We start from the raw sequence: 13,080 nt of genomic DNA on the forward strand, positions 1-13,080 counted from the left end.
ATACAATGATCGAAATTAGGAGGCATCCTTTGTATTTTACTTTTCGCCAAAAAAGGATTCCAACAATTTTGCGAAAAAAAAGAACATTCGGAACGAAAAGTAGGTTCCAAGTCTTGCACATTTCCGCTCAATTTAGGTATCTATTATTCGCGCGCATTTTGAGCATGCAAAAACCACTTTAATAAAGATTTAATTGACGCTTTCAAAGCTTTAAAGTGTAAATACATGCAATCACAAAAACAAATTTTTTTCCGAAAAATCCCTCTCACATCGAAGGCTTTGTATATCAATGTGGGACTGGCCGATTTTAATAATTAGTAATAAAAAGTACTAATAAGTAATAAGTAGTAATAAAGTACTATAAGTAGTAATAAAGTAGTAATAGAGTACTATTAATAGTAATAAGTTAGGCATAATTAAATAAGTAGTAATTAAGTTAGGCTTAATTGCAGATTATATGCGAAATCGAGCTAGATTGCGTGCAAAAAATCGATACATAAATGGAGCAGATGCAAGCCGTGCGAAAAATAGGTTATAAAGTTTGTACTTGAATTTCGCGGCTGGGATTAGGACACTTCTGCGAACACGGGCTGCTGATTTCCCTTCAATTTTGCCACTTTCTGCTAAAGTAGCTATTTTCTGCAATATGTTCCATTTTCAATGTACTAACATAGTAAAAACAAACACGAGATACACGCATCGGGCATGTCTGCCCGTGACGATTTGGGTATACCTCTGCGTCGTAATGTTTAGCACTCAAACAGTATAAAATTCAATGAAACTAGTTCAAATTGTTAGAAACACAAAAAACACAGACAGATTCGAAGAAAAAGGCTAAACCATCCAAAATATCCACCAAAAGCTATAGAAAACCAGAAAAAAGCTTCTTAAAAGGGCGTTCAACAGTGCAAAATTTTAAAATATTTAGCTCAAAATTCCGTTTTCAGGCTGAATACTTGGTTCCAATTGTTGATAAAACTTCCAAAAGCTGAGTTTTTAGTTACTATAACAGTAAACAAAACCTTGACCGAAAAAATTTATAGCAAACACTACTGAAAAATACATCATGTCAACAGAATACTTAGTCGCTCATCAAAAAAATTCACATTCGATCTCTCCCAGAGAGTTGTTTGAACAAAAACCTCTTTTTTTCTATGGTTTCCTTTATTTTGAGTGCAGAAAAACAGCAGTTATTTAGAGATTTTCAGTTAGATGTTGTCGTGTTGCAGATCGAATCAAGGCATTGGGAGCACAAATTTTTAGTTAGCTAAAAAAATTAGACAAGAATTAGTTTAATCAAAACATGGAAAATTGGTTTATATTGTTATTTAAAAATTGCCAAAACGCTTGAAAAACTGTTCAAATGTTTTTTTTTGTTGTATGCATTAATCTTTTAGGCTGGGAAGGAAAGACAGACGAAAACGTGACCAGTTGATAGACGACCAGTTGAAGCAAAACTTTTTAGGGTGGTTTTTTAGGCTGTTACCAATTAAAACAGTTCAAAAAGATACTTGGATAAAATTCTTGAATATATAAAGTATAAAAGTGCCCCCCCCCCCAGCAATTGTACTTTTTAAAAAATGAGTTTGCAAAGAACCTGACGAAATTAAAATATATTAAAAAAAATGCATCAGTTCTAAAGAACAGGGAAATATTATTTTGGCAATTTTACAGTGGAAATGGAAAATTTTTAATGTTTTATATTAAATAGACTTCAGCTATGTGGATTGGTGGGAAATCTTTAAAATAAAAATGTCAGAATTTGAGGATGAACCTAATCTGAGACGCTGCAAATGCTCAACTTATTAATAAATAATAATAATTAATAACATTTATAATAATTAATAATAATTATTAAGAACATTTTAACAGCTTTGATCCTGTAAAACCAATTAGCCCCTTTAATACTTGAATGTGACAGGTTGATTTTGCAGTGGCTATAAACTTTCTGCTACTGAATGCAATATTTTCTTCTGCCTGTTATCATCCGACACTTTCAGACAAGATAAGACTATTTTTTAAAAAAAAGTAACTTAAAAAACAGCATCTGAACAATCAAACCTGCCACCTTAGTACACATTTCTCCACGCCTACAATTCTCGCATAAATAAAATCAACCCAATTTTTTCCGCTCTTCGAAAATTTTCTCGAAAGCGATTTTTTGAGCTATATGCACACCCTCAATTTCCGGTTCACTAATTCTCCATCGATTTGTTAAAAAAATCAACGCTCTGATGCAACCCATGTTGAGATGCCAGGCGGAATCAAGTATGTCCAGACCTAAGATGAACGCACGAAAAAGGTTTCCTGTGTCCAAAATTACAAGGGAAATGAACGGACGAAATATGGCGTAGGCACTCAAGTCTGGCAAATTCCTTAAATACTGAACATGAAAGCATGAAAGTCTGACCAAGAGGGCACAAAAATCTGGTGAACTCACGAACGCCTGCATATGAAAGCACAAAAACTTGTTGAGTGCAGGAAAATCTGGACATAAGCCCTTTTGTCGTGGGATGGACTGGACATAGACCCCTTCCGTCTTGGACGGTCTGGACATACCGGATTCTGTCTGGAACCCCAGCATGGGAATTTATTTTTTCTGGAAGTTCTGGAGTTCTGGAAAAATCACGATGGGGCCAATAACAGCTTCTAGCTATCACTTTTATCGCTTTAAGTCAATTGTAGATGTCTTTGAAAAAAAATACACTGAATTTGCAAAACCACATTAGATACTCGTAATATGCAAAAGGAATGTAAAGTAATGTTAGTCATTAAATTCGTTGCATTTTTTTGAAAATTTTATACCCCTGCACTAAAAATCTGACCATGTATTGATTTTCTTGGATCTCAAAATTTCATTCAGAAAAATTTTGTAGAAATTTCTTAATTCTTTTAATGATTTGAAGGAGCTAAGGTTCCCTGGAATTTTGTTCAGTAGAATAAAATTTGAAGAATAACGTTTTCTGGCCAACTTCTGATGTGCTTTTTTCATGGCGTATATTTTACCTGAGAGCTTATGACTATAGAATTTAGCTAGTGATAGTCTATTTACTCTTTGTTTTGATTTAATAGAACCTCATTTATTTTATGAACAGCTCTGTAGTTCAGCATAATTGTTATTTGTAGGATTGAATATCTCATTTTGATTGAAATCTTCAGTTGAAAACGAATGGTAAGTTGGCGTTGCCATAAGTAAAAAAAAATGAATATGAATTAGTTGTTGATATGTTTCTCACGTGAATTGAATTTCCTCGTTGTAAAAGTATTCGGGAGCTTCGATTCGAGTCAATCCATTGTTCTGGAGACGGATTCGAACGTAACTTCCGATTCCACTTTCCACCTGGTACTCAAACTTAATTCTTCCACCTTCAATCCTATTATTTGTTGTCATCTTATCAACAGGCAGAGGTTCTATGAGAACTGTGGGGCTGCTTTGTAGTCCGTAGAAGCTGGTTGTTCTGATTGTGACGTAATACTCTTCACCGGCTGTGAGAGGCTGAGTTGTCTCGTTTCCAAGAGTGATGTGACCAAATCCACCCTCGTTGTATCTCACACAAGGACACTGGGTTCCAGAGGGGGACACCAGAATATCCATGAACTGAAATTTTTACTTGTATTGAAACATGCGATGCCCGCGTTGAGACCCGGGTCGAGAAAAAAATGCAAAAATATGTAAGATAAGCGGTGAAAAGTTAGTTTTTTCACCGCAAATTTCGTACATAATTTTGCGGTGAAATGCGGTGAATGCGGTGAAATTTTGTAAGCTCACCGCTAGACTAAGCGGTGATCTTACAAAAATTCACCACAATTCACCGCTAAAATATGTAATTTCACCGACCTCACAAGGGTCCGAACCTCTCACCTCCTGCATATCATCAACTTCTTCTTCCACTGCGCCATCTCTCACTAAATTCTATTATTTTTTGTATGAATATAAATCGAATTCACTCTACATTCTGCAAAACATGCGCGGTGAATTTTTGCAAGATTTGCAATTTTTAGCGGTGAAATTACATATTTTAGCGGTGAAATGTGGTGAATTTTTGTAAGTTCACCGCTTACTCTAGTGGTGAAATTACATAAATCCACCGCTTAGAAAAAGTGTCAAAAAGATGTAAGATTTAGGGGTAGTATTAGTGGGAAGGCAAATCTAACAATTCCTCCCACACTCACCATTAATTTCACCGCATTCTTTGCTGATCTCAAACATCTTTAACAATTTTTTCTAGGCGGTGTATATATGTAAGTTCACCACTAAGTTGAGCGGTGAATTTATGTAATTTCACCGCATTCACCGCTTATCTTACATAATTTGGACACTTTTTTTCGAAGCAGTGAATTTATGTAATTTCACCGCTAAATTCAGCGGTTAAATTATGTAATTTCAGCGCTACCAGCCGATAAAGTTTTTTTTCACCGCATTCACCGCCTGATTCATGTAATTTCACCGCATTCACCGCTTATCTTACAAAAATTTCCGCATTAACCGCTTATCTTACATAATTGTGCGTTGAATGGCGGTGACACCTCGACCCGGGGAGGTATGAAAACGAGATGAAATAAAAATAAAAGTCGAGGTGTAGCTAGGATGATTTTTGATAGGTCAGGTCAGTCCACCACCTTTTTCTCATAGCCGCAGTCGGCCGACCCAGATCTTATCATCATTCCTAATATCGGTCCGCCACGATCATTTGATAAGTCTTATCAAGGCTATCGGACCATTCACGCAAAAATGGGCTCCAATCAGACAGACCAAAATGAGTCGGGCACCGAAGGGCCCAGACTCACAGTGTGCGCTCAGTAGCGTTACCCCTAGTCCAGACCTGGAACTTATGCAAATACCTAATCATTCCAGGCGGGGGAGGGGGAGGGGTAAATATTGCATTAAATTACACGTCCAAGGCTCCTAGTTAAAGTCGAGGGAAAACTTTTTACAAATCCAGCCAGATTCATTTCATGAGTCGATTGAATATACTTTCAAAGGCATTTTGGGTCGAGCAGGGTCTTTTAATGGGTCCAGCAAGAGACTTTCCAAACGTCTGGTTCTTAGCAACTTCGGAATCTCTATTTTTTTCTCCTTCTGTACACAGAGAAACAGCACTTGTGCAAGACTACACAGCATTGCACCAGAGCAGTCCAACTTTTAAAAAACAGTTGGAAAAGTGCAAAAAGAATTGAGAATTTTAGGAATTCTTAAGATTAAGCAGTCATCGCAGCTAGACTATATTGCCAACCAAGTTTATTGATTGAAACTAGGTAGTTTGATTGTAGACTTCTCCTTATTGTCCATGACGAATGTGTGGCGCTACTGAACTATTTCTCTTCCAAATTAAGAAAATATCAATTTTTCAATCAAAAAATGATGCAGATTTTCGAAGGATTGTTGATTCTTCTAAATGCTGACCGAGGAGAATGTGTGCTGACTGCGTTATACGAAATAATTTGCACTATAGTTGCAAGTATTTTGCTTATTGTTGCGCTAAAGTGCAGGAAACGCTCGCTTTATCGTGCTGCCGAACTCCAATTTTATTCTACAGCCAAATTCCAAACTTTCTACAGTCAAAATTTTTTTTATCTAGCGAAAGTAGAGGACAGCTGTTCTTGTTCAAGTCCAGGTAAAATGAAGTACATCACGCAAAGTCCAGAATAAAGTTTTTTTTTCATAATAAAATTTGTCAAGGACACTCTCTTCTTGACTTATTTCAGTCGCGGAAAGTCTTTTAACAATTCTAGGTTTAGACTAGGGACAGGCTCATTTGAGTCGCGGGAGTCACCCACACTGGGTGGTTTGAACAAGAAATATCAATATAGTGTATTATTTTCAAAGTTTAGCTCTGTTTATATATTATGATGCCAAAAAGCTATGTAGACGTAAAGAACTTTGAAAAAATTATCGCAAAAACTAATTTTTTAAAAGTTCAAATCAACATTTAAATTTCAAATATGATCTCTAGTAACTCATTGCGCTTTAGCCTTTTTAAAAATTCTGTAGACAGTTTACAAATTTTCACACTATTTCGTAACGAGATTTGAGTCAAATTTCTGTCACCATTTTTGTCCAGTTTTTTTCAAAGAACTGTATGTTTTCGCAATTGCTGCTTGAACATTGCGCATAAATTTTCATTTGCATTCAGAATGGTACTTTATCGTGACATTCAAGTACCTCCCACCCTTTTTCGTTTAGTAAACTGCTGACAATCTTCAATTAATGCACACGATCTTTATCTTGTTGAAAAGTTACACTTCTTAGTAGTTTTCTTGAAAATTCCTAAAAAACTGGAAAGAGTAGAATTTTGAAAACCTATAAAACAGTTGGCACCCATATTTGTTTTATGTACACCCAAAACATAATTGATGGACTGCCCAAACTTCAAATTCTTGTGTCTTTCGTCAATAATTGTTGTTTTAATTCTTTGGAGAGCTCAAACAATTCCTTCGCTTAAACTCCAGGAGCTTGTTACTTCTTTGCTAAATATTTTGTGCATGCTGTGCATTAGGCCTTGTTTTTAAGATGACTTGCATTTGCTTTGTGTGCATAAAAATCCGAAAACTCGAATCGCAACCATGAAATAGTAACCAAGCAAAAAATCTTCACCGTCTGTCATTGGAGATTGAGAAATTGAGATCAATATATCCTCTATAAGTTCCAAATTGTCACTCTTTCTTTCAAGTTTTTGCGGAAATCAAATGATTTGAGCTAAAATATTGATTGAATTGTACAACATGTGTTTTACGTAGCTTTTTGGTGCCATAGACTTCCGAGTTTATCAGTGAAATTTTATTTTCCGGCGAGGTCATTCCAGCTAATCAGCTGAAACAAAGCAGTGCTTATCATAAATCAGTCAACTCATTATCTGTTAAATTTTTTATAGGTTGGCTCTGTTCATCGGCTGGACTTTTTGGTTCTGGTTAGACATTACAGATTCTCGAAAGGGGTCTGATCAGACCATACAAACACTGAAACTCAACTCTGTTCAGAAAAACAATGTCATAGCAGGATATCAATGAGACACTAGATTGTGTTACAATATCAGTCTATCTATGTCCTATTTCTGCCCCCCCCCGCGCAGTCCGCCGAGACTCTTGATTTGCCTTGATTCCCCCTCCCCGTGCCCGATCAGAATTGATATAATCAGATTTTTCGTTGGTTGGGCACATCAGCCGGCTTGAAAACATTTTGTGGGGAAACAAAACATGAAAAAATGGAAAACTTGAAAAACAATTTATGACTGACAAGGCATCCAACAGGCTTGAGAAACCCACTTATGTGATGCTCTGAAGCAGTTTTGAATTCGATAGAACCTATTAGTAGTGATGTGTCTTTCTGGGCAAACTACGGGGGGGGGGGGGACATAAGTGTCTTCCCGTGAACACTACGGGGGGACACAAGTGTCTTCCTGGGCAAACTCCAGGGTGGGACACTTTGAAATTCTTTCTCCTTATTTCCCCTGCCATGCATGAAACTAATCTTAGGAAACCATTTTCCCTCCACTTGCGTGACTGGTTTGCCGCTTTGGGCTTGAAGCCATTTTAACTACCACCGCTTTTGCTTTGAAAGTTAATTCGTCATATGTCTGCGCCAGGGTACTTTAATCTTGTTTTGGTCTGGGCAAACTACGGGGGGGGGACATAAGTGTCTTCCCGTGAACACTACAGTGGGGACACAAGTGTCTTCCCGGTCAAACTACAGGGGGGACACTTAGTTTTTTTCTTTGTTTTTCTCTGAGTCTTATGGAGGGGAGGGGGGACACTTGCATTTTAAAAAAAAATCAGTTTAAGGAAAACAACCAGGAAGAACTTTAAAAACCTTGGGGGAAAAGGCGCTGTCATGTAGACACAAGCATAAAAAGCAATTATCATACCCTGCAAAAGTCACCTAATTTTCATTTGTCTATAATGCTTGCTCAAAAACAGCATGACAACAACAATCGCGACGGTAGATTTAAAAACCATTCATGAAATCTATAATTTAATAAAAAACAGACTATCCAGAGCATAATGAAAGATTTCTTTACTTTTTGGCAACCTGCTTGCACTTGGACCCTGATGTTAACTTCGAAATTGCACTAAAACTGAGGCCTTATGGTGGGATCATTGGAATAGATAACTCTTCAGTGGATACTTATTTGAAATCATTTAAAGTGCTTCGCTTACATGCAATTGTTCATGATGCCTCTGGATTTATTGCAGAGTATAGCCAAAAGGGTCCAGGATACTCTTACGTTTTGCCTTGTCCAATCACAAACGCTTACGTTGGTCACATGACAGGTTTATTCTTCTGCATGTCCGTGAAAACTTTTAAACGTAACTTATTCAGTTTGCTGGAATGTTGAGTCCGGAGATTGTTGTTATAGATTTTGAAGGTTTTCGACACAAAAAGAGTGGATTCATTATAAAAGAATTATCTATTTGTCCAAACAACTACTCAGACACGGTTCTTTTTCTTCCTCCAATTTCCTTCAACTCGCTGTCCTCGAGTGAGAGGAAATCGCATCAGTGGGTATCGAAGCATTTGCATGGTATTTCGTGGGACAGCGGCAGCTACCCTTACTGGTTTCTATCACAAATATTTATAGCAATCAACATCCGTTTTCCTGCTGCTAAATTCTACGCAAAGGGGAAGGAGAAGATGAAGACACTGCAAAAACTCCTTCAAAAAGACGTCACAAATTTAGAAACCTTGCTATGTCCAAAAATTGAAGAAATCTTCACTCCAGTAGAGCACTTGACTTGTTCACTTCATTCATCTATACTACCATTCAAACAAAAGAAAAAGCATTGCGCAAAGAGAAAGGCTCAGGTGTACTTTTATTGGATAACAATACCAACTAATGAGTCGTCGTGTGGAGAAAGCAACTCCTTCAGTTCTTCAAGTGAATTTATCTCCAAATTTGACAGTATGCAGTTGCATTGCGAGTGATAGCCAGTTGACAGTGACTTCTCGGAAAGAAGAAAGAATTGATTCTCGTGGACAAACTATACTGAGGAAGCAGCAAATACTTTGTAATACTGCTGAAATTGAAACACTAAAGAAATATCTTTCATTGCTGGAGTACTTTCAAATGTATCATGTCTTTACAAGAGAAAATGAAAAAACTGAAACTAACCCCTTTTTCCTACGCCCAAGTATCCAGTGCCAGTACCAGTACCCCTTGACGATGAGAGTCTCACCGATGAAATCAAAGAGGTAGTCAGAGAAGGAAAGGCGGAGTCAATTGTCTACTATGGCAATGACTACGGATTCCGTGCGAACTATGACTTTATTACATACGAATTTTTTATGGTTGACGAACTAACTAAATAATAAACTAACAGAATTTTTGAATTAAATTCATTTTTGAAAATCCTTTGCTTTCAAAATGAGTCAATCAGGAGATCAATTAGATTGCGCCGACAGTGGAGGAGCAGGTATCACTGATTTGGTTTTTGATGATCAAAACCAAGAGAGACGGTCTTGGAAGTTTTGCAATTCTAGATTACCGCATTCTGAGGTATTTATTTACACAAGTTTCGATATTAGTTTTTCTTATTGTAGTTTCACTGACCAAATTAGTTTTCTTCCACCTCGATTGTGAAGAATCAACATTTTGGTTTTCATTGCTATCGTGCAGAGTTGGATACGTAGTTCCAAATCCTTAGTTATGAATAAAATAATCTCAACGAGTGACCTTCATGGCAGTCTGTGGTCCTTCAGGTTGTGGAAAGACCAAAATTTTTTTTCAAATGCTTCTTAAGAATACGTTTTTCCCTAATTTCAAGTCAATATACTATTTCTATCAACATGATCAACCAAAATTTCAAACGATGGAGCGTAACTTGAACATTTTTTTAACCAAATTCTCGGGATTTGAATTCATTTCACAGTTGGAAAACTGTTTGCTCGTCTTTGGTGATTCTGGCGAGGAAATTTTCAATGACAAAGAGTTTTGAAAACTTGCAACAGCTGGACGCCACAAAAAAATCAGTGTTATCTATGTTAAGCATAATTAGTTTCAACAGAGTAAATGGTCTCGAACAATTGATCTCAACACAACACACATCATTTTGTTCAAATCTCCCAGAGATATACAGCAGATAAGTTATATTGGAAAACAACTCAATGACACAAACTTTTTAAAAGACAGCTATGATCTTGCAACAAAACAACCGTTCGGACACTTATTGATTGATTTAGACCCAAAAACAACCGACTCACTACGTTATTGTTCAAATATTGTACCACCGGGGCCAACAATTTTCTATCTGCCATCTTCCAAAGCTGTAATTACCCACCTCACAAATGAGAGAGAGAGAAAGAGATATGTATGCTGAGGCGAATGCTCGAAATGCCGGAAAGCATGCTAAAAAACTTCATCAAAAAATCATCAAATAAATTTATAAAATTTCTCTGTGAATGCTTTCTCAATAATATAAATGGAAACGTGCCCACAGATAAAAGCGTACTTGAAAACTACGAAACATGATTCCGACATTTTCTTTCCAAAGAGACAAGTTTGAGGAAAAAGCGTCAGCTATTGGTAAAAAATTTACATCTACTTCGCAGCATAAGTCTTTCTTGTTACCTTTACTTGAAGAAGTAATAATGCATGCGGAAGCGTTTGTCTTGATACCGAAAAGAATGTTTGTGTCAAAACAACCGACTAGGACAGAAATTTTGGATAATCCCATTTATAAACAGAAAGCTGCTCAATTGTCACTCCTCAAACGAAACAACCCAACCGATTTTGAAAGCAAAGAGGCGACTGAACAGGAAACTAATAAAACTAATATCGTGAACAAGCGCAAAAGAAGAAGAACAAGTAGTGTTGATTTTAAAAATGAATTGGATGATGGAAGTGAAAGTGTACAGTCTTTCTTTAGTGATGATGGCGAAATTGAGCCCTCATTGAAAAAAAGACAATCAGACTTTGACTCTATAATGTCAGAAGTAGAATTAATGGAAGAAAACAAAATCCAAAGAGCGGAAATCATCTGAAACAAGATATTAAGTTCAGAAACAGTTTCCATTTAGGACCCGAGTGGTTTCCTTCATATTGAGGAAAAACTTATGAGAGTTAAAGTGTCAACTTTTGTACAATTTGCAACAGCCGACAAAGAAAATTGACGTAGCTGTGTATACAAATATTTTGCACGAACTCAAGATACCCCCGCACTTAGTATCCAACACTCATGCTAAAAAATTTCTCAAAGAAGTTTGCAGCGATGAGGAGAAAGAAGAGGAAACCGAACAAATTCAAGGAGAATCAGAAAAACAACAAAGAAGCGAACAGAGCAGTTGAAGTCAACGAAAAGCCTCCGGATCAAAAACTGCAGAACCAAAAAATCAAACAAACAAAAAGACAGAGCAGGAGACGAAAGGAAAAAAATGGTCTAACTATTAAAGATGTGAATAGACTCTACTGGATAGACTCTATTCTAAAGGTCCAGCATCATTCGGAATTTCAAAGCGATTAAAAGATTTCAGCAAACTGCCAATGACAAAAGTCAAAATGTATTTGGAAACAAAACCATCCTTCACAAAATATCGTGCACAGCGGTTGAATGTTCCGCGATTAAAAGTAATCGTCAACGATCTGAATGAAATCTGGTCTTCAGATTTAGCTCATGTTGATAAACTTGCAAAATACAATCGTGATGTTAAATATTTGCTCGTAGCAGTTGACTGCCTCTCGAGGTATTTACGTGTTGAACCGTTGAAAACAAAAAATGCAACAGAAACCGCAAAGGCCTTCCGAAACATGATCAAACACAAGCAACCACAAAAAGTTTGGATGGATGATGGTACTGAGTTTTTGGGAGCTTTCAAAACACTCTGCAACAAACGAGGAATTCATTTGTATAGTACTTTCAGCGAAAAGAAGTCTGCGTTTGCAGAAAGAAACATCAGGTCACTTAAAAAAAATATTTACCGATATTTGGAGGAAAAATGGACGTATTCTTATTTTATTAATTTGGATCAATTCCTAAAAACTATCAACTCCCGTGTTAATCGTGTCACCAAACTTGCTCCTAACAAGATTTCCAAAAAAGATGTACCAAGACTTGTATCATTAACTGTGGAGACACGTCGCAGTCAAAAACCAAAACTTTACGTGGGTGATTTGTTCGAATTGTTAAAAAGGAAAAAAACCTTCCGAAAAGGATACAAGCAATCTTTCACTGACGAAGTTTTTGAAATTGCCGGTATTCCGACGCTTAGTCCACCTACATATTCTCTTATTGATTCTAATAAAGAAATTATCCAGGGCAAGTTTTACCAGCCAGAATTACAACTAGTACGAGAATCTCCAAATCAAAATGAGTAGTAACCGTTTTGAGGATGAGTTCACAGTACACGTTATATCATCTGCTTCGATGGACATTTTCCAGGAAAACACTTTAGAAAAATTTACAAATTTTTTTAATGATGAAATTAATCTCACAGGAGACTGGAGAGTGGCTCTGAGTGAAATCATTTTTCCAACAAAAATTGAACACATAGTTAATGGAGATTTGGTTGCGTTCAGTCTCAGGGGATACGAGGAATCACAAAACCGCGCAACTGGATCCAACGTCATTTCACGACCCTACAATGCAGAAAAATTAGCGTTTATGGTTGGCACTTATGATACAGTTGCTCAACTTTTAGCAACTATCAAGAGAACAGTCGGACTGCCTAACTTCTCTTTCCGAGAAATCAAAAGCAGTGGGAAATACGAAATCATTTTTGGTAAATACGAGGGAATTACCTTTCCAAGTGAAGAAATACCCAGTTTTATTGGCTTTAAAGGTATTCCAGATGGTTACAGAATTCATATTGGATACAAAATGATTCCCACAACAGCGAACCGATTAATGAACAATGATGATACGAAAGCCTATTATGGTGATTTTCCAGCAGACCTTTGCGCTGGAAAGCATTTAATTTTTATTTACACAAACATTATTGAGTATCAGTATGTGGGTGATGCGAAAGCACCATTGTTAAGAGTCATTGATTCAAAACAGCATTTGAAAAACGGTAGCGTTTGTGAGTTGGAGCCCACTCACCGGATAGTTTTCACAAATTTAGACTACAAAAAACTACTTTCGAACACCATT

At 36.7% G+C, this 13,080-nt stretch overlaps 2 protein-coding genes across 2 annotated transcripts in view; one reads left to right on the plus strand and one right to left on the minus strand.

Moving 5' to 3' along the window:
* The window catches only part of LOC142350947 (calcium-binding protein 39-like), a 613,053-nt gene that overhangs the window by 448,897 nt on the left and 151,076 nt on the right, over positions 1-13,080 (plus strand). The gene's annotated exons all lie outside the window — the stretch shown is intronic.
* Positions 3,233-13,080, minus strand: part of LOC142350564 (uncharacterized) — a 108,174-nt gene continuing 98,326 nt past the window's right edge. The window contains exon 8 of the mRNA XM_075402414.1: positions 3,233-3,598. Coding sequence (XP_075258529.1) covers positions 3,233-3,598 — 366 coding nt within the window. The remainder of the gene's footprint in view (positions 3,599-13,080) is intronic.

This window comes from Convolutriloba macropyga, chromosome 12 (genome assembly GCF_964194025.1).
Source record: "Convolutriloba macropyga chromosome 12, txConMacr16.3, whole genome shotgun sequence".
Taxonomy (NCBI): domain Eukaryota; kingdom Metazoa; phylum Xenacoelomorpha; order Acoela; family Convolutidae; genus Convolutriloba; species Convolutriloba macropyga.